This window comes from Bombus pyrosoma, linkage group LG4, assembly GCF_014825855.1.
Source record: "Bombus pyrosoma isolate SC7728 linkage group LG4, ASM1482585v1, whole genome shotgun sequence".
In the NCBI taxonomy this organism is placed as follows: domain Eukaryota; kingdom Metazoa; phylum Arthropoda; class Insecta; order Hymenoptera; family Apidae; genus Bombus; species Bombus pyrosoma.
This window is the reverse complement of record NC_057773.1, coordinates 9,467,669-9,493,022: the sequence shown is the minus strand read 5'-3', so window position 1 is coordinate 9,493,022 and position 25,354 is coordinate 9,467,669. Positions and strand designations below refer to the sequence as shown.

Below are 25,354 nucleotides of genomic sequence, written 5' to 3'. Positions count from 1 at the left end.
TCTTTGTACTGACCGCCGTAGTTGCGGTTCACAAGTTGGTCGCGATCACACTCTGCTTCGCTGATCTCGTTGCTCTCTTTGCTGTCGTTGAAGCTGGAGTTGTTCTGGTCATGGTTCCTTGGTGGTGGTGGGGGTGGTTCGGGAGATCCAGAAACGGGAATATTGCGGGCCGATCCTACACTGCGACGTCCAACAGAGCCACGAGATCCATAATGATCGTAGGGAGCGCCGTATTGTCCGTATTGAGAGCCATATTGATCTTCTTCAGGAGCGCAGTTTGCCGGGTCATCGTATTCAGGAGAGAAGACGTTATGGGTTCCGCTGCCACCTCCTTGGGATGGAACTCGAGAGTAACGACCATTTTGACGTGGCTATAAAAAAAGAGGAAGGAATTTACTTCAATAAATTGAATTAATTAAACTAGGAAATATCTCTAGAAAGAGTTTCAATACCATAGACTGAGATCCAGAGCGGCTGTGAGCAGAAGCGTTAGTAGGATGTCCAACAGGTGGTCCCATGGTACCAGAGTGTCCATTGCCAGGGTGAGGGAAGGTCTGGAATTGCATAGCCTTGCTGGGGTCCATTTCTTCGCGGAATCCAAGAAGGTGGAAGGTAGCGTACGGGCAGATCTCATCCTCCATGCCTGAAAGAAACAATCACTCAGGGTAGACACTGCAGTTATAGACCTGCTTGAACTAATCTATTCATTGTATAGGATTATCTCCATCAATCGGATAATCTTTCGCAAGGTGTTGGTGTCGTGCAGTCATCGCTATCGCTAAAATTGTCAGGTACCTACGTATTACATTCCTATTTTTCCTCTTGTCTCGTACTTGCTTGTCAACGAGAAATATTTAAGGGAAAATCTCATGCATGTTAGTCGTATAGGTACAGGTCCATTTTTTACATTTGCTCGATTTTCGTATCTTATGATAAGTATCCTAAATATCTTCAACTGAAAACTGACGAAAATCAAGTGAGAAACTGGTCCTGTTCCGCTTAGAATAGTGGGACAAATCGAAAAAGGTGTTTCCTATGAGTACATCGTGTTTATCTGTTTGCGAAACCAAAGGGTACCAGAGCGCAAGCATGCGAGGACGTGCAAACATTAAGAGGGTTGCATCAGCACGGTGTAAGAACCGTGGAACTCAAAGGACTTACGAAGACCGGCTGCAACCAGCCAATAGCTGCACCGGCCGTAGGTTAGTAATCGTAGTCTCGCGATAGACGAAGGCTCGTCATGGCGACACAAGAAGGAGAAAGAGCACTTCGTTCGGGTCTTTAACTACTTTTACCAACCTCTGTGGGAGAGAGCTTCGGCACTGCCCATACGGGGTGGTGGTGGACATCTTCGATTCGGTGCGCAATGATTCAATTCTTCGTACATATGTCGTCTGGGATCCCACGTCGAGTGGCTTCTTATCGAGCCTGTTCCACCTATCGAACATATACTACAAAGGTCGTACGACTGACTGACGCTTACCAATGTTCGGTTTTGGCTCGCTGCCATATCGGGGTGATTGATTTCATTGACGATTCACGGAGTCATCCGAGTGAACAAGGTAATCGTTCATGGTACACGCTTGGTACGCGCAGCAAATGTGATAAGCGCAAAATAAGGGAGGAAAGATAACCGTTCCCGTGGGACATACATATCGATTAGGTGTAGAGAAAAAACATTTTGAAGCGAGGCAAACAATAAAACAACTGGCATTGACTATGATCAACGCGTATATAAATAATGTTTATGTGTCTGGGCGTTTATGTGTCTATGTGTGTGTATGTGTGTGTGTGTGTGTGTGTGAGGTTTATCAACGACGTATCGGCACGCCGATTTGTCTGACGATGGTGAGGTCTAAAATTGTGTCACCTGTGCGATTCGATCGTGTGTCACGTAAAATAAAAATAACGATAACACTATCGTGCCGATGCGACAACATCTAGACAATAATTGGAATTTAGCTAGAAATCATATTGTAGGCAGTTGTGGCTTACTTATCACTGTACCTCGCTTGATGCGATCGCAGGTGTTATAATTTGAGCCAGGAACAGGGGGCAGTTTGCGATTCGGTGGGGCGATGTATCCAAGTTCGTCACGAAGGTCGGGCCTGCGTTTGTCAAGGGTAGCTCCGCCAACTCCAGTTTGCTGATATACCACATCGTCTAAAAGAACGAACGATACAAATGCCACTCGACAGTTCGACAATATCGAGCATTCGGTATTCGATTTGGATCGATTATCAGAAAAATAATTTCTCCGAACATCTAGGACTAGTTTCATCGTCAATGTCATTTCCATTCAATCGATTAAACTTTTCTTTTACTTACAAATTATCCTTCTGATAAACTTCCATCTATGTTCTCATAGCAAGATAAAATAATAAAAAAAAATTGGTATACATTGTCCTTCGTAATATTTCTCGTCGGCTGATGAGATACCTCGCAGCCGTGTTTGTTCCGGACCTCGAGTTCTCCTAGACAGCGCGACGCAAATCACAACTATGCCTACAATAATCACAACAACCGTAGCTCCCACCGGCACCACAACGTTCACGTCGAGCCAGCTAGGTAACCAGGGGAAATAACGTCTGACATCCGTGTTGTCGTTGCCACTATTGCGTACGGGGGGTGCGATCGTACCTGTTCGTTAAAACAATAAAAACAAGGAATATTACCTTTATCACCACCATGACCCTTTCCTCTGAGAACGCAGATCACGATGACGGCAACGATTATAACAAGAATAGCTGCTACCACGGGTACGACCAGATTTAAGTTAGCCATGAAAATTTTCATCGGATCTTCGTCGTTGCCACCACCGTTCACATCAGGTAGCTCTCGGGCCGGTGCAATGGTGCCTGGAACAAAAAATATGGCGACCATTCAATCCAGCCACCATTAGCACCGGCGACGAGTGTGCCGCTGCCGTTCGAATCCTCTTACCTCCGGTTACGGTCAGCGTCGCGAATTCATACTCGGCTACAGCGAAACCAGCATTATTGTGAGCAGTAACGCGCAAGTGATACCAGCTAGCAGGGTCCAGATCCAAAACGACAAAGTTTCCACCGGGTTTCACATTGTTCGAGACTTGATTCCATTCCTGTTGGTGCCTGAATCGCGCGTGAAAGGTCGTTTAAATTTTCATCAAACTCAAAGGGTCTCTTCTATACAATTTTCCTTACTTCTTCTTGTGTTCGACGACGAAGTAGAGCATTGGGCAGCCACCGTCGGACCAGGCACTCAGATGCAGGGTGATGCTATTCGTGGAAACTTCGATGAATCTGGCCGCTTCGGGAATAATCGGTTTCGAGCCCTTGGTACGTGTGTTGAGCATGTCAGAAGGATCGCCGGTTCCAATTCTAAGGGAATGACAAGTGAGCCTCGCTCCGCGACAGTTTTATTCATGCAGGCCTAGATTATTACCCGTTATATGCAGTAACGTAAATCTGGTATCTTGAGCCGCACCACAGATTTTCAAGAGTATATTTCTGAGCAGTAGAGCTAATTTGTGCAGTTTCCCAGTCGCCGAATTCCGGTTTGTAGTGAATCGTGTATCCATGGATCGGAGCATTATCGGCAGGGTGAGGTCTCAGTTTCATCGTCAACGAGTTGGTGGTCGTAGCAGTAAGAGTAACTTGCGGTGAGTGTGGGGGAGCTATGAAACGTCGTCTTATATCAATCATTCGTTCTCGAATCCCATCGAATCCCATCTGAAGTCCTAAGATATCACTCACCGTGAACGATCAATTGGTGAGTAACGGTATCATGGCCAAACGAGTTCTCAACATAGCAAGAGTATTCTCCAGCATCGGTACGATCGACTTCCTTGATGAACAGAGATCCCTCGGGCAGTTGTCGCAGTCTGTCGCTAGATTGAAGAACGGCGCCACGTACTTTCCATGTAACTTCCGGTGCAGGTACTCCGACAGCCAGGCAGGGTAATTTAACATCTTCCTTGTAGGTAGCAGTGAATTTGTCGTCAAACGATGCGATCTTTGCCGGTACTGGAAAGTTTGTTTATCAGGATCAAATTAGTTTACCACAAATGGCTAAGATTTAAACAATAGAAAATTAAGGAGTACCTCGAACGCTTGGTGCCAATGCCACGATCTTTGAAGCCTCTCCTTCGCCAATGTTGGTACTAGCAGTTACCCAGAAGTCATATCTGCGTTGTTTGTCCAATCCAGATGCCTCGTGAGTCAGTTGATTCGGTGGTACTTTCTGGCTAGTTGGTTCCTCTGCGTTGTCCGCCTTGGTGTAAACGATATACTGGGTGATAACTCCATTCGGTTGGCTTGGTGGGCGCCACGAGACAAGAATCGATTCAGCTGACATAACCAGAGCCTTGATCGCGATAGGTGCTTCAGGGGCTATAAGAAAGAGGATAGGGCACGTTTCAGATACCAGTTACAATTTGTTGTAAATTTACTTCTACCAGGCATTACTTACCGTCTTGTTCCGTTTGGCAGTGAATAGGTGCAGATTTAACTCCATCGCCGCCAGAAGTAAAAGCCAGAACCTGCATAGTGTAGTTGGTGTATTTCTTCAGTCCGTGTAAGATGGTCTCGCTGGAGGAGGTGATCTTGGTGTCCTTGGTGTTCTCGTCGTACCAGGTGTCAGATGGTCCGTAAATAACCTGCGAAAGAGAATCGTAAATATCGCCACAACACACATAAAGACGCTTATTCAGAGTTTAATTCTTTATCTACCTTGTATCCGGTGATAACTCCATTGGCGGCGCTAAGAGGCGGTGACATCCAGGAAACTCTGATAGTCTGGGAAGTCAAGGTGGTGCAAGTAGTGTCATGAGGGGGTTGTTCAGGTACTCCTTCGGCGGTGTGTTGTCTTCGTTCCTCGCTCATTGGTCCCGATCCAACTTTGTTAAACGCTTGAACAACAACGCTGTATTGAGTGTAGGTCTTCAGATTCATGATTTGCAAGTGGTGTTCCTTTCCATCTTCCTTCGAGAAGTCAACGGTTTCGTAAATGTAGTCAGAGGAGGAAGAGAGTTTGTAGCCAACGTAGTATCCAAGAATCTCACCGTTCCAGTCTTCGCGTGGGGGTGGTTTCCATGTTACCTAATCGAATGAAATGGACAGTCTCGATCAAAATATACTTTGTTATTTAAATATTTATCACCTGTAAGAAACTTAAGTTACCTTAAGAGTGTGCTGGTCAAGAGCGTCAACGCGAACAGAGGTTGGTGGGCCGCTAGGAGCTTCTTCGGCAGTGATAATTGTAACGGTATCAGACGGGTCGGATGCACCAATTTCATTCTCAGCAACAATTCTCAGGTGATATGTGGTGGCAGGTCTCAGGTTGAAAACGCCAGCTACGTTCTGTTGCGATCCGGGTACCAGTACTCTGTCAATGTCAGTTTCCCAAGAGCCTTTGCTGATTTTGTATTCAATGACATAGCGTTTTATGGGGCTGTTTCCGTCGTATGGTGCTGCCCAGGATAATTGAACCGATCGTCCGGATTTGTCTAATACCTTCAGGCCGTATGGTACTTCAGGAACCTCTGGAATTCAAAAATCAAGGAAATTTCATCAAATTTTGTTACTTACTTCGATCGACGTGCGAAAAATTAGGCAAATGTTGAATTTGTGCAAATCAATTCGAACCTTGTACAATCATGTTGATGCTGGTGTCATCGCTTCCAAAGGCATTGGTGGCAACGCAGGTGAAAAGGGCAGAGTCGCTTCTCTCGGTTCTCTTGATGCTCAGGTCAGACAGTACGCCGTTAGCCAAAATCTCTTCGCGGATGGTGTAACGAGAATCGCTCTTCGGGTCCAGTCTCTTGTTGTTCATGTTCCATAAAATACCAATTGGTTTTTCGCCTTGAGCCTCGCATTGTAATACAGCAGGTTCTCCACGTCGTGCAGTCTGGTTCTTCAGTTTGATCTCAAAGTGGGGTGGAGCTGCGATTAAAGCGATACAAAAATTATTGACAGAATTAAAAGAAGTAAGAAAGAAATGATCGGGGATAGTGTGTTACCCTGAACCGAGATGAAGATAACAGCCGAAAGTCCCGCGCCAATTCCATTTACAGCCTCGCACAGATAGTAGCCCTCGTTCGTCTTCTGAATATTATTGATTGACAGAGTTCCATCCTCAACGCTGATATCTGGGTTGCTCAGTTTCAAATCGGTATAATCGCCCGGTGTATCTCCTGTAAAATAGAAAATACAATTTATCATGAAGGTATCGACAGAGGAAAAGTAACGATAATAATCGTCAGGGCGAATATATTTACCAGCAGCTTTCTTCCATGTGACCTGGGGCTTGGGGAAACCATCAGCTTTACATTCAACACGTGCATCAGAGCCTTGAGCAAATGCCTTATCGGTGGGTTCCAGAATCCAGCGAGGAGGTACTGTTATAGAACAACAAAGTTATTCAAATGTTCTCCCGGCGCATCCACCATATCGGCAGTTAATCCGGGAGTCAGTCGCATCGTGATCTTGGGTTCCCATAATTTCTATCGAACATTCCGACACTTTGCAACCGATAATCGACAACTGTTTCGAATTTCGAATCACGCGTGTTTCTTTTTATCGATTTAATAAAAATAGAACCAAAGATCACGACAGTCAGTTTCGTGGCATGCTGAACGAAACGCGACTCGCCCCCGCAACTGCGACAACATTGCAAAAGTTCGACATGCGGGAATTCAAAATGATTATGCGGGTGACTACAGCACGAACAGAAAGATAGGTGAAACAGGCAGATAGAAAAAAATATGGTTGCGGCTCTGAAGGAGCTCACAGCGCTCGTGCAAGGAACACTACGTATAATTACTGTGACTATGATACTCGAGCACGGTTCATCATGCTGCACCGCTTGAAAAATAATCTGCGTGTTATAATCTAAGGAAAAATCGCATGCATATTAAAAGATATATTAGCTACCACTACGAATGCATGTAAAAAATGAACGAGGCGAGACGTGTGGTGAGAGGCAGGGCGGATGTGAAAAGGTGGAAAAGGTACTTTTCCATAGGTTGACGAGGCACAGGTTGAAAGGGTGATTTTCATGGGTGATTGGATGGTCGGTCGGTCATCTTGGAACAAGGACACGTTGTAGCGCGACGGGGGTACGGTGAGGTATAATAAATCGACACTCGAATGTAATCACGAAAAACACACAGCTCGATCGCTGGGACCTAGATGATCGCTGAAAGATCGCGACGATCCACCGATTATCATTCGGTATTGGTAAATGAGAATGATTAAATGAAGTATGTAACGCGATTAGAGTCGCATATGAGAACGAATATTGATGTGTATCCTAATCACGTGCCTGGATTTGTAATCGCGCGGCGAGAAAACAATTCGAAAGCCAACGAAAAGTGTCGTCGAAGAAATTAGCGACGATGAGCATGACAACGAGACAGGGTAATCAAACGAGGCGAGATACTTAGCCACAAATACGATGCGGGTCAAGCTCAACCAATTTGCTGGGGTGGGGGGGAGAACACGTAAGAATTTGGGCGTAATTTTGCGTTTGCTACTCGGCTGAAAAACATAGGCGGGTCCAGAAACAATGAACAAAAACGTAGAATAAATGGTAGAAGATAATGGTAAAAGTAAAGAAACATTTAGAAAGAGCGAGAGTGTCGTCCCCGGTGACGAAAGCAACACGCTGTGGTGTCAAACTCTTCCGCTGAGAACTGAAATCCAGAAAGCTTTTCGCCAAGGAAACACGACAGCTTCGGCAACGACGAAGATGCATCAATCAAGCCTGCAATCATATACTCTCACGGGCTTCCGACGCGGTTGCTTTTCATTCCGAGTTATTTAATCATCGTTCAATCATTAGTATATCATTCAATGATCCCACATTACTCTGGCCCTAACCATGAACTCGCAATGTCGCCTCGTGCATCGCTTTCCCAGACGGATTGCTGGCGATACACGTGTAACGTCCAGCGTGCTCCGGTGTTACCGGCTCGATCAGCAAGATACTCGTCCGTGGGCCGAGTTTCCCGACGTTGTATCCCATGAATTGTGACAGTGGCTGGTCCTTGTGGGTCCAGGAAATATCGATCGGAGTGTCACCCACCAGCACCATGCACGCCAATTGAGCAGCCTGCCCCGCATAAATCGGTTGATCCCCAAAATCGAACGGATTGATCCGTGGCAAGACTGGAATGATAGTCTCTAGCTAGATCCACGGTACACGCTTCCTGCGGTCCAAAGTTCCGTGCGATCCCGATTCGTTGGACTGGACCGCGGTCCATCTCGTGGTCATATTCATCGTCGACTTTCATCGGTTCGTCGATTATTCCCTACGATTCGCGACAGACTCTCACGACTCTCGTCTTTCATCCGATCTCTCGGTAGTCCTTCTCCCTTTCTGCATCTAAACCTACTTTACCGCGTTTCTGTTACATCGTTACGGAGAACGATCGAGTCGAAACTTTAGCTTCGTGCGCCAGCGAAACTTTTCTTTTCTCTCTCTCTCTCTCTCTCTCTCTCTCTCTCTGTGCGAATGATGGTCGTTAACCGATGATGAATCACGGAGGATGAGAAGAGAAGGATCGAGAATGAGCCAGCCAGAGAAACAAAAGAGAGTAACAGCGAAACGGAAAGAGAAAGTGACACAGTGTGTGTGTGTGTGTGTGTGTGTATTAGTGTGCGTGTAAGTGTTCAGAAGGAGAAAACGAGAAAGAGAACTGGACCTGGGAATGAAGGGGAAACTTTAGCTCGTCCTGAACTATGGACAAATTACCTTTGATCATGGTAGCCCAAGGATAACGAGAGTGGGACTGTGGTGTCCAAAAGCTACACTCGGCTGAGCGACCTACCTAAACGATGATGCTTCGAAACAAACGATGCGGGAAGATAATTATAATGTAAGAAAGAAAGAGAATGGACAGTGGAGCAAATGTAGACTTTCCAAAAAACATATTCAATATATGTACGCTATTACAACAATCAACAGCAGACAGTGGTAGAAACTTTGGTTAGTTCTCTTTCAAATATATAATATATACACGACTACTACTCGAACTACGAATCACGCAAGAGCGGATAATTAATTCAATTAATAAAAAAACATCGTTCCGTTTTTCGGCCCGAATAACAGCGTAACGTAACGTAGCACGAAAAAAACGTATAGCAACGGCGTTCCAACGGGCTACGCGTCATATACGGCTGGATCACAACATCATGCCGGTTTCCAATTGTTTCGGATATACCACACGTTCGCTTTGATTTCTGCTGAATACCATGAATTACGTGCATGATGTCTCGTTTTTTTGTACCATTCACTTTGAGATGGGCGCTGTGCCTAGCACGACCGGCTGGATTATCGGCGACGCAAGCATACTCCCCGGCGTGCTCTCCCCTGACTGCGGGGATCGTCAGAGCGGACACTCTATCCCCCAACGCGGTGATACCCACTCCGTCGCCTACTTCTAAATGGCGTCCCTCGAACAACCACTTGAGCGAAATCGGCGTGTCCCCCTTTACGACCGCGCAATGGACGATTATCAGATCGCCGGAGTTGGCCTCGTCGAACGAGAACGGCTGCACATGCGGAGCGACTGCCGAGAGATAGAGACAGATTGACTCTAGAGTCAGGCACAGATACAAACGAAGGAACGGGAGAAAATAGACGTTTCGTTTTAGCGGGAATTATTTAACCGCGGCGAGAATTCGGCCACGGGTTCCGCGACGCAAAGCTTGTTTCAGGTCGATCGCAGTTTTTAACGAAACGATCTCGAACGCGATTATCCTTGGATTTCGAATCGGCCGTGGTTGATGCAAAAACTTGTCTTCGTGTTATCCGTGAGTCCGGAAGAAAAATAGAAATGAACGTATGTAAAGATAAATTTAATCCCGGAAAAGAGAAAGAAAGCAAAAAAGTACCAAAAAAAAATGGACAGGTCTTTTTAACGTTACACAAGCAAGGGAAAATGTACTGCTACTGGAGAAGTGGTCGAAGGAAGCTGGATATTTTTCAGAGGAACAAGACAAGAACATAGGTGTGCGACTTTCGAACAAGATCTATCTTATTGGTATAGATCTTTGATTTTTAAGCACCGTTGACAATCAGATCGGCCGAGAGCTCGTGCCTTCCGGCAAGGTTTTCCGCGATACACGTGTACGTTCCAGCGTGTGTCGCCTGGACGGATCCTATGCTGAGTATGGCACCCCGTCCGCCGAGATCCACGATTGAGATTCCAGAGTGCGGCGAAATCGCATGACCGTTTAAGGTCCAGCGAAGCTTCAAGGGTTGATCGCCCTCGACCACGGCGCACGGTACCGTTACTACTTGACCCGAGTTAAGCGGTTTTTCGCCGAACGTGAACGGCAATAATTTCGGAATGACTGGAAAGAGAAAAAAACTGAAAGGAACAAAAGTCTGCGTTGGCCGCCGCGTCACGGTCAGCCTGTGTCAGCAGTACCACGGTCACGCAACCGTGCACGTAGCTGCCCGATCAAAGAAGAATATTCTCTCTCTTTCTCTTTCTCACTCTCTGGCGATTCGCATTCACATCGCTCGAATGACTTTATTCGCGAATTACGTGTCTCGCTTCCTTGCATCGCCTAATTCACACGGCAGACAGACGATGTTCGACGGAAGAAGAAAATCAACTAAAAGAAAACACCAAAAATACGGTAAAACCGAGAAAACGAGAAAAACAAGCGAAACGAAAAATAGAAAAACGCCGAATAATCGTGATATCGATAGGAGGATGCCAGGAATGGACGGAAAGAGTTTAGTCGGCACTAGGGAAATAGAGACGAGGAATATCAGGGTGTGGAAGTTTCGTCGACAAGCGTGTACCGTTGACGTCCAATTTGGCCGAATGTGAGGTCGATCCAGCCGCATTCGAAGCAACGCAGGTGTATTCTCCGGCATGTCTCGCAGCTACGGACTCGATTGTCAGTTGCTTGACGCGTTTCCCGGAGTTAGACACGATCACGTCCATTCGATCGGATCTGATTTGCTGGTTATCGAAAGTCCAAGTGATCTCCAGAGGAGAGTCGCCTTTGGTCACCACGCACTGTACGGAAACCAAGTCTCCGGCGTTCACGGGCTCGTCGCCAAAGGAGATCGGCGCGATCTGCGGAGAGACTATGAGACGAACAACCACATAGAAACTGTCGATGGAAGAATTTGAAAGCGTGACGATCTCTTGCGAGCCGATATGAGAATATATATCCACGAGAAAAATAAAAACAAAGGGACCGAAGACAATGCGGTCTCACGCGTGTAATAGCAAGGGTTGAGGATCAACTTTGGGAAAGTTTCGATGGGAGATCGTGCGAGATGCCTTAATGGTATAATTGCGTAGTACCGTTCACCGATAATACTGCCGAACGGCTGACGGATCCCACCAAGTTGCTCGCAACGCAAGTATATTCGCCTGCGTGGTGCGCGGTGACGGACTCGATGATTAGAAGCGAAGTCTTTTTCCCGCTTTTCGTGACGGTTATATCCGGATGGCTAGCGCGTGTAATCGGTTCCCCGTTCAAACTCCACCGTATCTCGATAGGTGGGTCACCTTTCAAGATGCTACATACTGTTGAAATTTGTTCACCCCAATTGGCCGGTTCTTCGTTGACAGAGAATGGCGCGATCTGTGGAGCGACTAGAAACAATATCCGATAGCCATTTCAGTTCTTTTCGATTCACGGATACTCGTCTCGGTCAGTCTCGTAAGTCCACGTTACATAAATGTAGAAAAACCAGGAAAGAAATGATAAAAGGAAATTTAAGAAAAGGTACGGGAAGAGACAGGACGGGAGTGGCTTTCGCGTTAAGTCAGGAGAAAGGAGATAGTCTCAAAGTTTTCACGGACGCGTGCTAGTGAATGGGAATGATAGCAGTTTCGTTCGTATCTATTGCATGACACAGCTCATGGAACGGTTTCGTGCATTTCTGTACCATTGACGGCCAAGATAGCCGAATAGCTCGTCGCTCCAGCTGCGTTCGAGGCTGTGCAAGTATATTCCCCAGCGTGTCTGCCACTCACGGCTTCGATGGTCATCAGACTGACTCGCTTTCCAGTGCTTTGTATCGTGATATCACCGTGATTCTTGTTAGTGATAGGCTCTCCGTTCAAAGCCCACGCTACTTCGATAGGTAGGTCACCCTTCACGACGGTGCAAACCGCCGAAACTGCTTCTCCCCAATTCGCGGGTTCGTCGCTGATCGTAAATGGCGCGATCTGTGGCGCGACTGAAACGTTTACGCAAGGTCGATGAGCATGCGACACCATCCGAGAATCTCATAATCGTCCGCGTTAACCTAATTAACGACCACAGGAATTGATACGATTCTGTCGACGAATCGATCGATCGTCCAATCTCCTAGCTGTTTAATCGTTCGTGGCGAGATCGCGAGTTTTAGTGGCGAAACTGCCCCAACGTCCCCCGTGTACACACGACGATACATAGGACGGATCTGAATAAGCTGCTGAATACAGGTAGATGAGTGGAGGGATGAAAAAGGAAGGTCCCAGCTTTCCCGTCGTCTAAACGAAAGAAAGTCTGAACAGTCGTGCGCCGGTCTACACATATGCGTGCGTATTACCGTTCACAGCTAACATCGCCGTATGGCTCGAGGCTCCAGCTTTGTTCGACGCGGTGCAAGTGTACTCTCCCGCGTGTCTTGCGGCCACGGCATCGATCGCCAACACGCTCAGCCGCTTGCTCTTCGTGATCGTGTACTGATCGGTTCTCTCGGGATCGATCGACACGCCGTTGAACGCCCAGGATATGTCCATCGGGAAGTCTCCCTTCAGGATCGAGCAGGTCGCCGAGATCGCTTCACCCGAGTTCACCGGCTCGTCGCCAAATGTAAATGGAAAGATCTGCGGTGCAACTGAGAAACGAGCGCCGCAAAGGTGTTAACCGATCGCGAAATTCGACGTGGAAATATGCATCTTTCGTCGAGTCGCCGGTTTCTTCGTTCTCTCGTTCTTACTCGTACGGGAAAACACAGGTAAACACAGGGTTTCAAGGAAACGGATAAAAGGCAGAGGATTACCGATAGATACGACAAGTGCAACGATATAGCAATTGTTTCGATATCTTATAGGCGAGGCTTATGTGCAAAACGAGTTTTGACGTGCAAGCGTGCTTGTTTAGATAGGTACCGTTCACGGCCAGAGTCGTCGAGTGGCTGACGTTTCCAGCTCTGTTCGTCGCGACGCACGTATACTCGCCCGCGTGTCTCGCTGCCACGGACTCGATGCTCAGTGCGCTCATATGTTTATTGATCCTCGTGATAGTAATGTCCGGATCGTTGAAACCTATCACCCTATCGTTAAACTTCCAAACGATCTCTACCGGAAAGTCGCCTTTCATAATCGAACAGGTAGCCGAGACCATGTCGCCCGAGTTGGCTGGTCCGTCACTGATCGAGAATGGCCCTATATGCGGCGTAACTACAAGGACATGGAAACTTTGTTTAGCAGTCATGGACCACGGCACGCTGATTAATGGCTATCGATTCAACCAGCTGCGTCACGATCCCGTGAATGTTTGCTAGAGGCTTAGAGGCGCTTCACCTCGCGAGAACGGTTATACGACCGAGCCATCGCGTCGAGGCGAAACAGATCGATAATTCCTGTTGCGGTCTCGTTGGAACACCGATGAGGAATTCATTCGATAAACGAAAGCAACGCGCGCGCGATATCAACGATACATGTGATACAGGATGCGACGAATCTCCTCTTCTCTTCGACAGGTTGGATCGAGGAGAACGTGTAAGGGCGATAGAAGGTTGCGTGCATGCATGAAACGAAAAGAAAACAGTGAGACTATAGAGAGGAATGGAAGAAGAGAAAATACGGGATATCGTTGTACCGTTCACAGCGAGAGATGCGGAATAACTCGTTCCACCGGCTGCATTGCTGACAGAACACGTGTATTCTCCCGCGTGTCTGGCTGTCACAGCGTCGATCGTCAATACGCTGACACGCTTGCTGGTATTTACTATCGATATATCGTAATGGTTACGCGAAATCGGCTCGCCGTTCAGGGCCCACTCGATCTGGATCGGGTGATCCCCTTTCAGTACCGTGCACGTTGCGGTGACGGTGTCCCCCCAATTCGCTGGTCCCTCTCCGATCACGAATGGCACGAGTTCCGGTGCAACTGCGGTCAGCATAATATGCCAGAAATGTTTAATTCTTCGTACAAAGCGAGTGACAAATGGAACGACCCTTCCTAAGAATGACGAATTGATCAGCAGGATATCTGATCAATGACAACGATGTAATCCTTTTTTGAAATAAAAAAAAAGCAACCAGAGGAATTAGGAGGGGTACGATGATTGAAACAGTCGACGATGGAAACGGAAATCGGATACAGAGGGAAGCTATTTGACCGAGTATCGTGCATGCATCGAGAAAATAAAGCAAATTGAATGGGGAATAAGGAACACGTATTGTACCATTCACGGCCAAAGTCGCGGTGAAACTCGTTCCACCGGCGGCATTGCTGGCCATGCAGGTATATTCCCCGGCGTGACTCGCCGTCACGGCGTCTATCGTCAGCAAACTGACACGCCGGCTGGTCGCGATCGATATATCGGAATAATCGTGGGAGATCGGTTCACCATTGAGAGCCCATTCGATCTGAATCGGAGAATCACCCTTCAACATGGTGCAGGTTGCGGTGACCGTGTCTCCCCAGTTTGCTGGTTTCTCACTGATCACGAACGGAGCTATCTCGGGGGCAACTAAGAGGAATAAAGAATCCTTAATTGTCTAAATGTTTCGTTCTCTATTGTCCTCGAGTACCACGACTCGATTAACAATTTGTAACAACATGTAGCAGTACCGGTCGGAGATCTAAATTTTGGATATCGTTCGTTAGAGGATCGATACGTTTCATCCGAGAGAAATTCCAAGCCTCAACCACCGACACCGACTGGGAGGCAGCGAGGAAACAGTGATGACAGTCAAGGAGTGCAAAAGAGGGAAATGTATCGGAGAACATCTCTGTTGAGGAAAAGTACCATTGACAGCCAGGGTAGCCGAATGACTGGTCGCTCCAGCTTTGTTGGACGCCGAACACGTGTACTCTCCCGCGTGTCTCGCGGCCACGGACTCGATGCTGAGGATGCTATTCTTTCGCGTGGTTGCCAGAATGTTAATATCCGAACGATCACGGCCGATTGGTTCGCCGTTCAGAGCCCACGTGATCTCGATTGGTAAATCACCCTTGAGGATGGCGCAGACCACGGAAATCGAGTCGCCCCAATTCGCCGGCTCCTCGGTGATTACGAACGGAGCTATCTGCGGTGCGACTGTAACCGAGTACTTTACCAGTTTCCGTGGTTCGTGAGAAAACGAACGTTGCTGGAATGAGTTCACGCGACCCCTTCGATCGCTCGCCACGATACGAGATAGCGGAAGCGGTACGTGGGATTGCGATGAACGAGAGGATTAAAAGGGGATGAAGATCAAGGGTTTCTCTATATCTGTTTCGGGTGTGTCTACTGTAGGTACCATTCACTGTCAATTCCGCCGAATAGCTGGTGGCACCGGCTGCGTTCGAGGCAACGCAGGTATACATTCCCGCGTGACTCGGACTGGCTGAATCTATGGACAGCAGGCTGTTCCTTTTCGTGGTAGTGACGGATATCCGATGACTCTCGTCGATGGGCATACCGTTCAATGCCCAGCTGATCTCGAGCGGGGAATCCCCGTTGACTACGGTGCAGACAGCCGATACGGAATCGCCCCAATTCACAGCCTTGTCGGCCATTTCGAACGGGGCAATGCGTGGCGGTACTGTCGACGTGATAACAACGCTAGATGGATAGGTCGAACGTATCGATGTACACGTATCGTTCGATGAAAAAAAAAAAAATACGCGACCGTCGTTGATATGGATGTACGACGAGATAATTATGGAACTCCTTAAAGAACGTTTCACGACACGAGGAAAGAACCGTAAGATGTTGACACGAAGACTTTGTCTCTCGACGTTCACCTCCATCCTCAGTGGCACCTACGAGATCGATAACGCATACCCCCGGTGTAGTACACGGCCGACCAATCACCCAATCGGTTCACCCAATCGTCCTAAATTCATCAAAGCGTACCGTTCACTGACAGAACCGACGTGTGCGTAGCGGATCCGGCTGCGTTGATCGCGGTGCACGAGTAGTCGCCCGCATGTCTTGCGGCTACCGAGTCTATCGTCAGGGTGCTGATCCGTTTACTACTTCTGGTCACGACGATGTCAGGAATGTCGTAACTGTGGTCACCGGACACGCGTCCGACATCGATAGACCTACCGTTCAGTGACCACACGATCTTCACCGGCAAATCGCCTTTGATCACGGCGCACTGAACGGTGGCCATATCTCCCGCGTTGGCAGCCTCGTCACCGAACGTGAACGGCGCTAACTGCGGTCCTACTGCAAGTTACAAACAACCTTTGAATCACGCGTAGGAGCTTCCGAAGCAGGACACAGGTTCGGAGTCTTTACATGCCGGTTGATCGAAGCGCGAAAACAATCGCGTACCACGAACGACGCGTTGGAGCTGTCGTTTTGATCGAGGATGACGGTGCATAGACTAGAACGGCTACGAGGTATTCGAGGAGATTTAAAGGAGGTGGATAGAAAACGGTAGACAGAACTGTAAAAAAGCAATACGAAAACAAGTGAAAGAAACATGGACCATCGTCTCGCTGTATCTGCGGGATGGACCGTGTCCTTACCTGCCGTCGTCTCTGACGATAATCTTACCTTGTCTTCGTACGCGAGGATCGAGACATTCGTTCGCACATCGTTCGATCATCGGCACGACGACGGCAGTGATCTTCTGATAAACATTATTACACTATGAAGATTACTGCGGAAAACAAGAAGTTACGAGAGAAGATACTGAGAGTGTACAAAGCTATTGAAAAACGCGCCGACCGATTATTCGAGGCAAACGTTGCAGTAAAAATATAATTAAAACGGGAGAAGAAATTAGCGGCAAAGTTCGTAGAACGATCAACGTTTCAAACGTAAAAGTTCGTCCGGCGAAAGTGGAGCGCACTTTAAAAAAGAACGACCCACATTCGTCGAAACTTTTCTCACTTTATATCCGCGGAACCGATCGATCTCCCCTTGAATGGTCGGCGCGCCCTTTAATAGGCCGTTTATAGTCGCAAAGTTAGTAAATTCGTATAGTCGAGGGGGATACCGTTGACCGAGAGCACGGCGGTGTGACTGTCGGATCCGGCGGCATTAGACGCGATGCACTTGTATCTTCCTGCGTGCCTCGCCGCCACACTGTCGATGCTCAAGAAGCTGACCCTCTTATTAATTATGATATTAATGTCCGGTCTGCTCGAGTCTATCGGGCTGTCGTCGAACGTCCACGTCAAATTCACCGGGAAGTCGCCTTTGACGATCGTGCAAGAGACCGACAGCATCTCGCCGGAGTTGAGCGGATCGTCGCCGAAAGAGAACTGGAGGATCTGTGGCGCGACTGCGTGAGCGACACGGCAGCATGGACGAAAGGTTAGAGGCGTGAGAAACAAACAGAGTCAGAATGGGACGAGTTCGAAGAGGGACGCGTTCTCTGGATGCCGCCTACGAGACGAACATTGCATCCCCCTAACGGGAAGCTCCGCTCGCAGCCGCGTATTTACAGATCCGAGCGTCGATCGTACGAAAGGATGTAAGAAAGGACGGTTAACGGTTATAAGCGGGAACGATCGAGAAGGATAGACAGAAGGAGAAGAACGAATGCCTTAGTAGGAAGAAAAGAAGACGATGACAACGAAGGAGCGCAAAGATGTGTTCGGTTACGTGCGAAGGGGTCGTACACATGTACCGTTTACAGTTAGCTGAGACGAGTGTGTGGTAGCGCCAGCGCGATTCGACGCGGAACAAGTATATTCTCCAGCGTGCCTTGCCGCGACCGACTCGATAGTTAGCACGCTGTTTTTCTTGTTCGTACTCCCTATGACGACGTCGGATCCGTGGTGGCTGTCGATCGGAGTCCCGTTAAACGCCCAAGATATCTCGAGAGGCTGATCGCCCTTCGCCACGGAGCATGTCACGGAGACTAATTCGCCCCAGCTGGCGGGCTCGTCGCCGAATGCAAAGGGTAGTATCAGCGGGGCAACTGGAAAACATGACTAGAAGAGTCGAAGCGAGGAGGAACGAGTGTCGATTCGCGTGCAACACATCCATCATCGATCCTAGTTGTTTAAACGACGCGACGCGACGTTAGGGTTGGTATGGCGGTGGAGTTAACGCTAATACGCAATGGGAAAAAGGTTTTATATGACGGAAACTGGTTGTAAAGTGGAAAAATGCGAGGAATAGTCTGTCACAGTGAAAGCATAGCTCGCAAGAATACAGAGAAAGGGAAAAGGGTGGCGAGGGTTGAAGTGGAAATCGTACCGTTCACCGTTAAGGTTGCCGATCGACTGACGGAACCGGCGAGATTCGATGCCGAGCAGGCGTACTCTCCGGCGTGTCTTGCAGAGACGCCGTCGATGATAAGGGTGCTCAGGTGTTTGCTGATTCTCGTGATAGTGATACTAGCGTCTTTCGATGTGTCGATCGGCACGCCGTTGAACGCCCACGATATATCCATGGGCATATCGCCCTTCAAGATCGAGCAAGGTACGGACACGGAGTCTCCCGAGTTGGCGACCTCGGCATTGAAAGCGATCGGTAGAAGCTGCGGGCCAACTGAAGTCATCGTACAATTAGAATCGGGTCTCATCGCATGCACACAGTCCTATGGATCTGATTGCGGCACAATGATCGTCGTCCGTATAGTGAAACAACGATAGCGTCCTAGGTCTCTCGAAAGCGAACATTTCGGTCAGAAGAGATCGTTGGGATTCTCGATGCAGGAGATCACAGGCCAGGATACAAAGAGGGACTTTGCTACGGTGCTTTTTGCCAGGATTGTGCAGAAAACGAACGAAACGAAAGAAGAAGAAAAAATAAACACGAGAAAGTGTATCAAATTTCTCTAGGAACGGATGATAGTCCCGAACCATTGACGGTGAGTGTGGTCGAATGGGACACAGTTCCAGCCGCGTTTTCAGCGGTGCAAACGTACTCCCCCGCGTGTCTCGCGGTGATGATTGAGATCATGAGCATGCTAACGCGATCCGCGACCTTCTTCGCAAGTACGCCGGAGGAACCGCCCATCTCTTCTCCGGGATAGCTCCAACGTATGTTCAAAGGCAGGTCACCGGTCGGTACGATACACTGCAGGTTTGCGAATTCTCCAGCGTTCATGGGTAGCTTCGTGAACGAGAACTGCTGTATCGTGGGCGGCACTGAGGGTGGAGGATCGATGTATGGACGTGTAATGACAGGTCGCGAGCGTATGTACGTGATTGTGTACGTGTCGTACGTCACGTGTACTGACGTGTATACGTCGATGGGTTGGCTTCGCTTCATGGTTCTTTTAATTTACAAAACGGTAAACAATAAAAATTCGTTTACATGGAAAGCGTAAATCGATCGATAGCAAACGATGGAAAACGATTCGCGTCGACGAAGCCAACCCATTGGCTGTTAATATACGTTCAGAGACACGGTACTCTGTGGAGCAGCGGTTGCTATGCGTGGTGGACGCGCGAAGAGAGAACAATTCTGACAAGAATGCACTAGATTTCTTACGGTCGATCGCTGGCCACCGCCATACCAACTTCCCACATTCCAACGAAAGCGCTCGTGCCTCTTTTCGAGACGTTCCCATTTTACGTGCGATTAAAGTGTTCGTGAAATCTGCAACGAAGTCGTCGTCCGTGTGCGTGTCCGCGTCCGTGTCCGTATGCGACAATTCTCGAATCGCGATCCACCGACTTTTTTTCACGGTTCTATGTTACACAGTTCTTACGATTCTCGATTTTCAGCCGAGATACTCGATTGCACCTAATTTAGCCTTTATCGACATCGTCGACAAATGCCAGGATTCGCTGAAAGAGTCGTCATTAGAGTTGTAAGACAACGTCGAACGCTATCGTACATAACGTTCGTCGAATCGTCTCTCATCACCTGAAAAGAACGTTTTACGCGGGATCCCGATACGCTTTACCGATTGCTCGCGATTATACAATCCGCTTCTTTACGTTAAAAAAATTTTTAAAAAATCTTAATTCGTAATAAACAAAATATTTTATATCGTATGATCGAAACATTTACTCGTCATAATATCGCGTCTCTGTTCAAATTTCGAGATTACTCGTACTTCAATTACACGCGACAATCGAAATTCGCGAAATCGATCCTAAAGATGGATAAAGAAACTTGAAACTTACCCATAACTTGAACTTCCAATGTTCCCCTTGCGCTGTAGCCCAGAGCGTTGCGTGCAACACAGGTGTAAGTAGCCTGATCGCTCATTCTCTCGACGTTCTCAATGATAAGCGTGCCATTAGGGAAGACCTTCTGTTTCCTGTTGATCGGTAAAACTCTGGTGTCTCTCTCCCATACGATGCTTTCGATCGGATATCCGGCTACTGGACAGGTCACGCGAAGAGTTTCACCAGCAACGATAGCCTTTTTGTCCATGTGACGAATGAAGGGCAGACCATAGACATTGAGACGCGCAGAATGTTCAGCAGATCCAACCTGTAATCATCAAATTATCCCATCATTACCATCCTTCGTTCTTCTTTATTTCTTCAAAAGAGGAATGAGACTCTTCTTACCTTTGAAGCGGCAATGCATTTGTAGAGTCCACCGTCGTTTGTATGAATGCTGGAGATGTTCAAATGAGAAACCACGTCGCCGTTCACCGTAACGTATTGTCCTACTTGAAGCCTTTCAGTGTTGGATAGCCGTTTGCCATCGAGTTCCCAGGTGATCTCAGGAGTTGGGTTTCCGCTGGCGACACACTTGAGGAACATGCTGGGTCCAGGTTGAAGAGTCTCCTCGGCGAAGGCCTGGCGAATCTGCGGGGGTTCGACTGTGGATGTAAAAACATTTACAATCAAAACGGCCTCTTAAAAATGTGAACTACGAGCCATAGACTCGAATTCCTTAGAACCAAAACTCACATCGTCCACCAAGTTTCAGTTCAGCGGTTGCCTGGGCGCTTTCTTGATCGTTTCTAACAAAACATTGGTACATTCCCTTATCTTCCTTCTTGACGCTGTCGATTCTGAGCACGGGTTCTTCCAGTCCAAGGGGTTTGCCATCCTTCAGCCAGGAGATGGTCTTGATCGGATTTCCTCTGACGTTGCACGTGAAAGTAGCTGGTCTTCCAAAGTCGATAGTCTGTGTGTTAGGTTCGATTTCCGCTGCCAATGGTGCTGTTACAGTCAACACGGTCTCCACGCTTTCACCGCCGACAGAGTTGTTCACGATGCACAGATATTTGCCAGAATCTTCGACGCGAGCCTCGCGAATGATCAGTGTTCCGCTAACTTGACGAACGCGCTCATTGAGTTGGACAGGTTGACGACGAGAGGAGCCTTCGATGAACTTGTACCATCTGAAACGACAGGATGAAAGGGGATTGTTTTCGCAAGTCGGCTGCTGGAACGAGGCGCTTTCGTGGCGGATCGATTCTCATACAAAATGAAAGAGATGAAACGAAGCCAATGGAAACATTTTGCCCGTTCAAAGGTCGAAACGTTCGATCCGTGTGAATGGGAAGAAACGCGATCGCGTGATGTTGGCGGAGAATGCATATACCAGCGAAGATCGACACAAGGTACGACCAGGTCGATACGCGACGTTTCTGTTCGCTTCGTTCCATGCTGCTTTTATTTTCCATTTTCCATATAGGCAGGGCTTTGGGCGTCTCTGGGCGCGGGCTTCTGTCTCTACTGATGGCTCATTAGCGCGTGTCTCGCTACGACACGAGTACGCAAACTTAATGAAAAAGAGAGCTTCAACAACAGCTGGAGCGTAAATAGCGGTCGTAAAGCAGAGCAGGTCGGGAAACGGAGGGAATGAAGGCTGGCAGCGACAACTTCGTTACGGCCGAAAAACAAAAAATGCGCAAGAGAAGCATCGGTTTCGTAGCCCGTACACACACGCCGAGACCTCAGAGCCGAAATGTATATCGTATGCCTAAGGGAGAAAGTGAGAAGGCGATCGCCGTGGAGTCAAGAACGTAACTGGGACACGCTGTGTGCGTCGTCCTTACTCTCGATCTTCGCCACGTGTTGACTGACAATTTACGATCACCGGAATGGATTAGAGGCGAAAGAACTTAACAACAGAAAGAAACGGACGACCGGGTTAAAATTAAGAAAAATCTACTCCAAGATCGGGATGGATCGTGTTAAAAACTGTTTAACGAAATCAAAATAAGCTTCCACACCATTCGTGTGTGAATAATGTACAGCGAATCACGGGAAATTTGTTCCCGTAGACGTAGGAATTGGATCTGGAACGAAGTTGGGGAGACGAACAAGAAAGAGGTTCAGGAGGGCGGTGACAATCGAGCGACACGACGTGTGACAATTGTGCAAGTGGACAACGCGCGAGACATACTACACGAATCATGACGCGCAATCCTGGCAAGTGAGAGAAAGAGAGGGTGTGGGGCAGTGAAATACACGAACGGATGAACGGAAGCACGAAGGTGGCGAGGACTTACCAGCCAGATATCGTGGGACTTATTGGAGGTGTGCAGGTGCTGGGCAACATTGTTCGCCCCATTGATCGGGTGACACCCTCTCGGACCACCCGGATCAGCACCGAGGTTACCGAAGGAGAAGAGGGCCCGCATCCTTTTCAGAGTCGCGCTTCCGTCACCTATCTCGTGGGGTTGCGCCACGGGGTTCCAGTTGGCACTGAAAACCAACATGTCCGATTGGCCCCGGATACGGGATACATAGTTTTCGTTTCTTTCTTTTTTTTCTTTCTTCCTTCTTAACGAAGATTTATCGTCGATTTTCCCTGTTTTTTTTTTCGCTTTGTAACTATCTAAGAGACACGATCACGTTCAGCTTAAATCGAGAACAAAATTCAAGATGCGTTAAAGTTGAACGAGACGAGTTGTGGCGCGAGCAAATCACGAGTAAAGAAATCGGTCTCTTACAACAACAAAAATCGCCCTATAATCATCCTTCTTCTCTATTCTAAGCTCGTCTGCCGTTCCTATATAGATAGTTTACGAGAGTGGCCGGCGTTGGGATCTTGGATCATCGCTATTCATGCTTTGCCCACTCACTTTTTCCCTTGCTTTTCTCTTTTCGTTCTTTCTTTGCTTTGTTCTTTGTTCGTATTTTCTTTTTTTTTTTTTTTTATTCTCACTCGAGGCTACCTTTCTTTTCGTTCCCCTTATCTCTTATGCTTTACGGCAATTCGTGTCTGCCTCTTGTATCTTATATGTCTCTTATACTTCGCCTCTCTCGTTCTGCCTCTGTCGAACGTCCGACTTCTTGGATTTTTGCGGTACCGCCACCCGACACGGGGTAGAGGGTAAGGATGGAACGCTTCGAAAATAGGATCCGTGCTCTGCGGAGCAAGACCAAACGACCAAACAAAAGAAAAAAAAGAGAAGCTATACGGAATTGTGTGTACCTAGAGATCGGGGCAGGAAAGCCTTGTGCCGCACACGCCAGCGCCAGAGACTCGCCCTCTACCCCGCGGTACTTATTAAGGCCGTCTCCAGTCCCTTTTGGGGCAGTACGACCGGACGGTTCTGGAAGGATATCATTCATTGCCCAGAATAACTAAGTCGTCCTCATTCGTTTCATTCTTTGCTACATTTATTCGTAATTAGATTCGTTTCTTTTAATTCGTCGATCGTTACAAAGAGACTCTGCGAGAAAGAGGCTCTTAGTGCATATCGATTCTCTTAGTGGAACTTGCGATCAACTTGGTACTCCTATTACCATTCAGTTAATGCTCCGATCGATTGGTACACACACGTGAGACCCCCTTCTCGCGAAGAATTAAACACGCACATTACGTACCTCGTCCTTCTCCCCAACGGTTAGTATCTTGAGTAGACTATGCTTAAACGTTTCATGCTACTTACCTCGAGAACGAGCTCCTCGACCGGGTAACATGCCTCGCGAAACGCACAGACATCAACTGACTCGACTCATCGACGACGACGACGACAACTTTGGAAACCAGCGGGGGGGAACGATAGGGAAACCGCGAGATAATCGGTGGTGTCTACCTTGTCAGAGGTACGGGAAATCCCTGCAGCGCGTGAGTCAGCGCGATATCCTGACCCCTAGCAGCCAAAACCACTTCCCGTTCGAATTTCTTGCCCGAAAAACGCGGAGCTATCTTGGTCGTACCCTCTGAAACGCGATCGTAACGTGTTCCCGAGAACGAAAGAGGAGTACCTTGTCACTGGGACAGGAAATCCCTGAATCGAGCAGTCCAGAGCCACCACCAATGTCCTTGGAACGTCGACGAGCTTGCCACCCTCGTAACGTTCACCGGCTATACGCGGCGCGACGTTACCTGTCGGCTCTGTAAGCGGCAAGAGAACGCGACTAATTCGGCGCGTGGCTCGCGATTCTCATCTCGGACCACGCGAAACGATGCGAGGAAACGATGGAGAAAAAAGGCTGAGTACCCGAGCAGGATCGCCACCGCCTGGAGCGAGCTCGAGGCCCCTCGTTTACGTTCATACACGTGACCGTACCTGAACGTGGGGGCTGGAAAACCTTGAACAGGACACGGCAGACCCACCGTTCGATCGACTAGGATGTCCCACTTCAGCCCGTTCATTTCCTTGTCTCGTACGTTTGGGCGCACACTACCCCGTGGCTCTGTAATAATTGGGTACGGGGATATGTCTCTTGTCGTCGTTGTCGGACGCGTCATCGATGCACGGCACGTGATCATGTCCCAGAGAAAACGATGGACGTGAAGATAAAGACCGATCGACAAAGGCTAGGACGGAATACGAAGGAGTACCGAACGACGTTGCTCACCTGTACAAAGGCGGAGGACTGGCCTGAGCCTCGCACAGTAACGTCAAAGCTTGGCCCTGGACTTTTGCCAATCCGTCGAATTTCGATCTAGGCGGCAATCGAGGAGGACTACTTCCGACCGGCTCTAGAAAGCAAAACGAGCAAAACATTCAACGCCACCGGATCAATCTATATCTTCACGTTTCTCTCGCGTTTCGTAGTCCATCGCCCTAACGAGTCGACCGAAGAAAATGCCAGGAATAATTGCGAACCACGATCGAAGACTCCCTCTCTTTTGCTCGTTCGAGCATACCTGAAGATCGGTAATGGATGCGCCTGAGCCTGACACAACAGAGCCGTAGCCTTTTGCGCCGGCAGAGAGAAGACCGTTATCTTAGCTGTGGGTGGCACTTTGGGCGCAGCGCCGCTCACAGGCTCTGAATATAGAGAAACGATATCTCTTAAGAGATCGTCGATAAATACCTATAAGCTGGAAGAGGGTGACCCTGCGC

The 25,354-nt window shown here is 48.3% G+C and overlaps 1 protein-coding gene across 50 annotated transcripts in view; it reads right to left on the bottom strand.

Annotated features, from left to right (window-relative positions):
* LOC122567072 (Down syndrome cell adhesion molecule-like protein Dscam2) overlaps positions 1–25,354 on the bottom strand; it is a 56,689-nt gene that overhangs the window by 4,297 nt on the left and 27,038 nt on the right. For 25 of the 50 annotated variants that reach the window (XM_043725178.1, XM_043725177.1, XM_043725174.1 and 22 more), the window contains 20 exons: positions 21,006–21,442; positions 20,658–20,914; positions 20,265–20,577; positions 16,075–16,392; positions 6,257–6,376; positions 5,999–6,172; positions 5,625–5,921; positions 5,160–5,521; positions 4,710–5,078; positions 4,450–4,636; positions 4,083–4,370; positions 3,735–4,004; positions 3,424–3,655; positions 3,183–3,359; positions 2,944–3,110; positions 2,401–2,640; positions 1,996–2,163; positions 1,300–1,437; positions 453–643; positions 14–371 (listed from right to left, as the gene is read on the bottom strand). In XM_043725178.1, coding sequence (XP_043581113.1) covers positions 14–371; positions 453–643; positions 1,300–1,437; positions 1,996–2,163; positions 2,401–2,640; positions 2,944–3,110; positions 3,183–3,359; positions 3,424–3,655; positions 3,735–4,004; positions 4,083–4,370; positions 4,450–4,636; positions 4,710–5,078; positions 5,160–5,521; positions 5,625–5,921; positions 5,999–6,172; positions 6,257–6,376; positions 16,075–16,392; positions 20,265–20,577; positions 20,658–20,914; positions 21,006–21,442 — 5,063 coding nt within the window. Of the gene's footprint in view, positions 1–13; positions 372–452; positions 644–1,299; positions 1,438–1,995; positions 2,164–2,400; positions 2,641–2,675; positions 2,859–2,943; positions 3,111–3,182; positions 3,360–3,423; positions 3,656–3,734; positions 4,005–4,082; positions 4,371–4,449; positions 4,637–4,709; positions 5,079–5,159; positions 5,522–5,624; positions 5,922–5,998; positions 6,173–6,256; positions 6,377–9,268; positions 9,551–10,049; positions 10,338–10,797; positions 11,089–11,311; positions 11,606–11,901; positions 12,196–12,549; positions 12,841–13,114; positions 13,406–14,415; positions 14,704–14,982; positions 15,274–16,074; positions 16,393–17,806; positions 18,101–18,381; positions 18,676–20,264; positions 20,578–20,657; positions 20,915–21,005; positions 21,443–25,354 lie in introns of all 50 variants that reach the window. The other 25 variants (XM_043725192.1, XM_043725216.1, XM_043725217.1 and 22 more) reach the window with 19 other exon arrangements.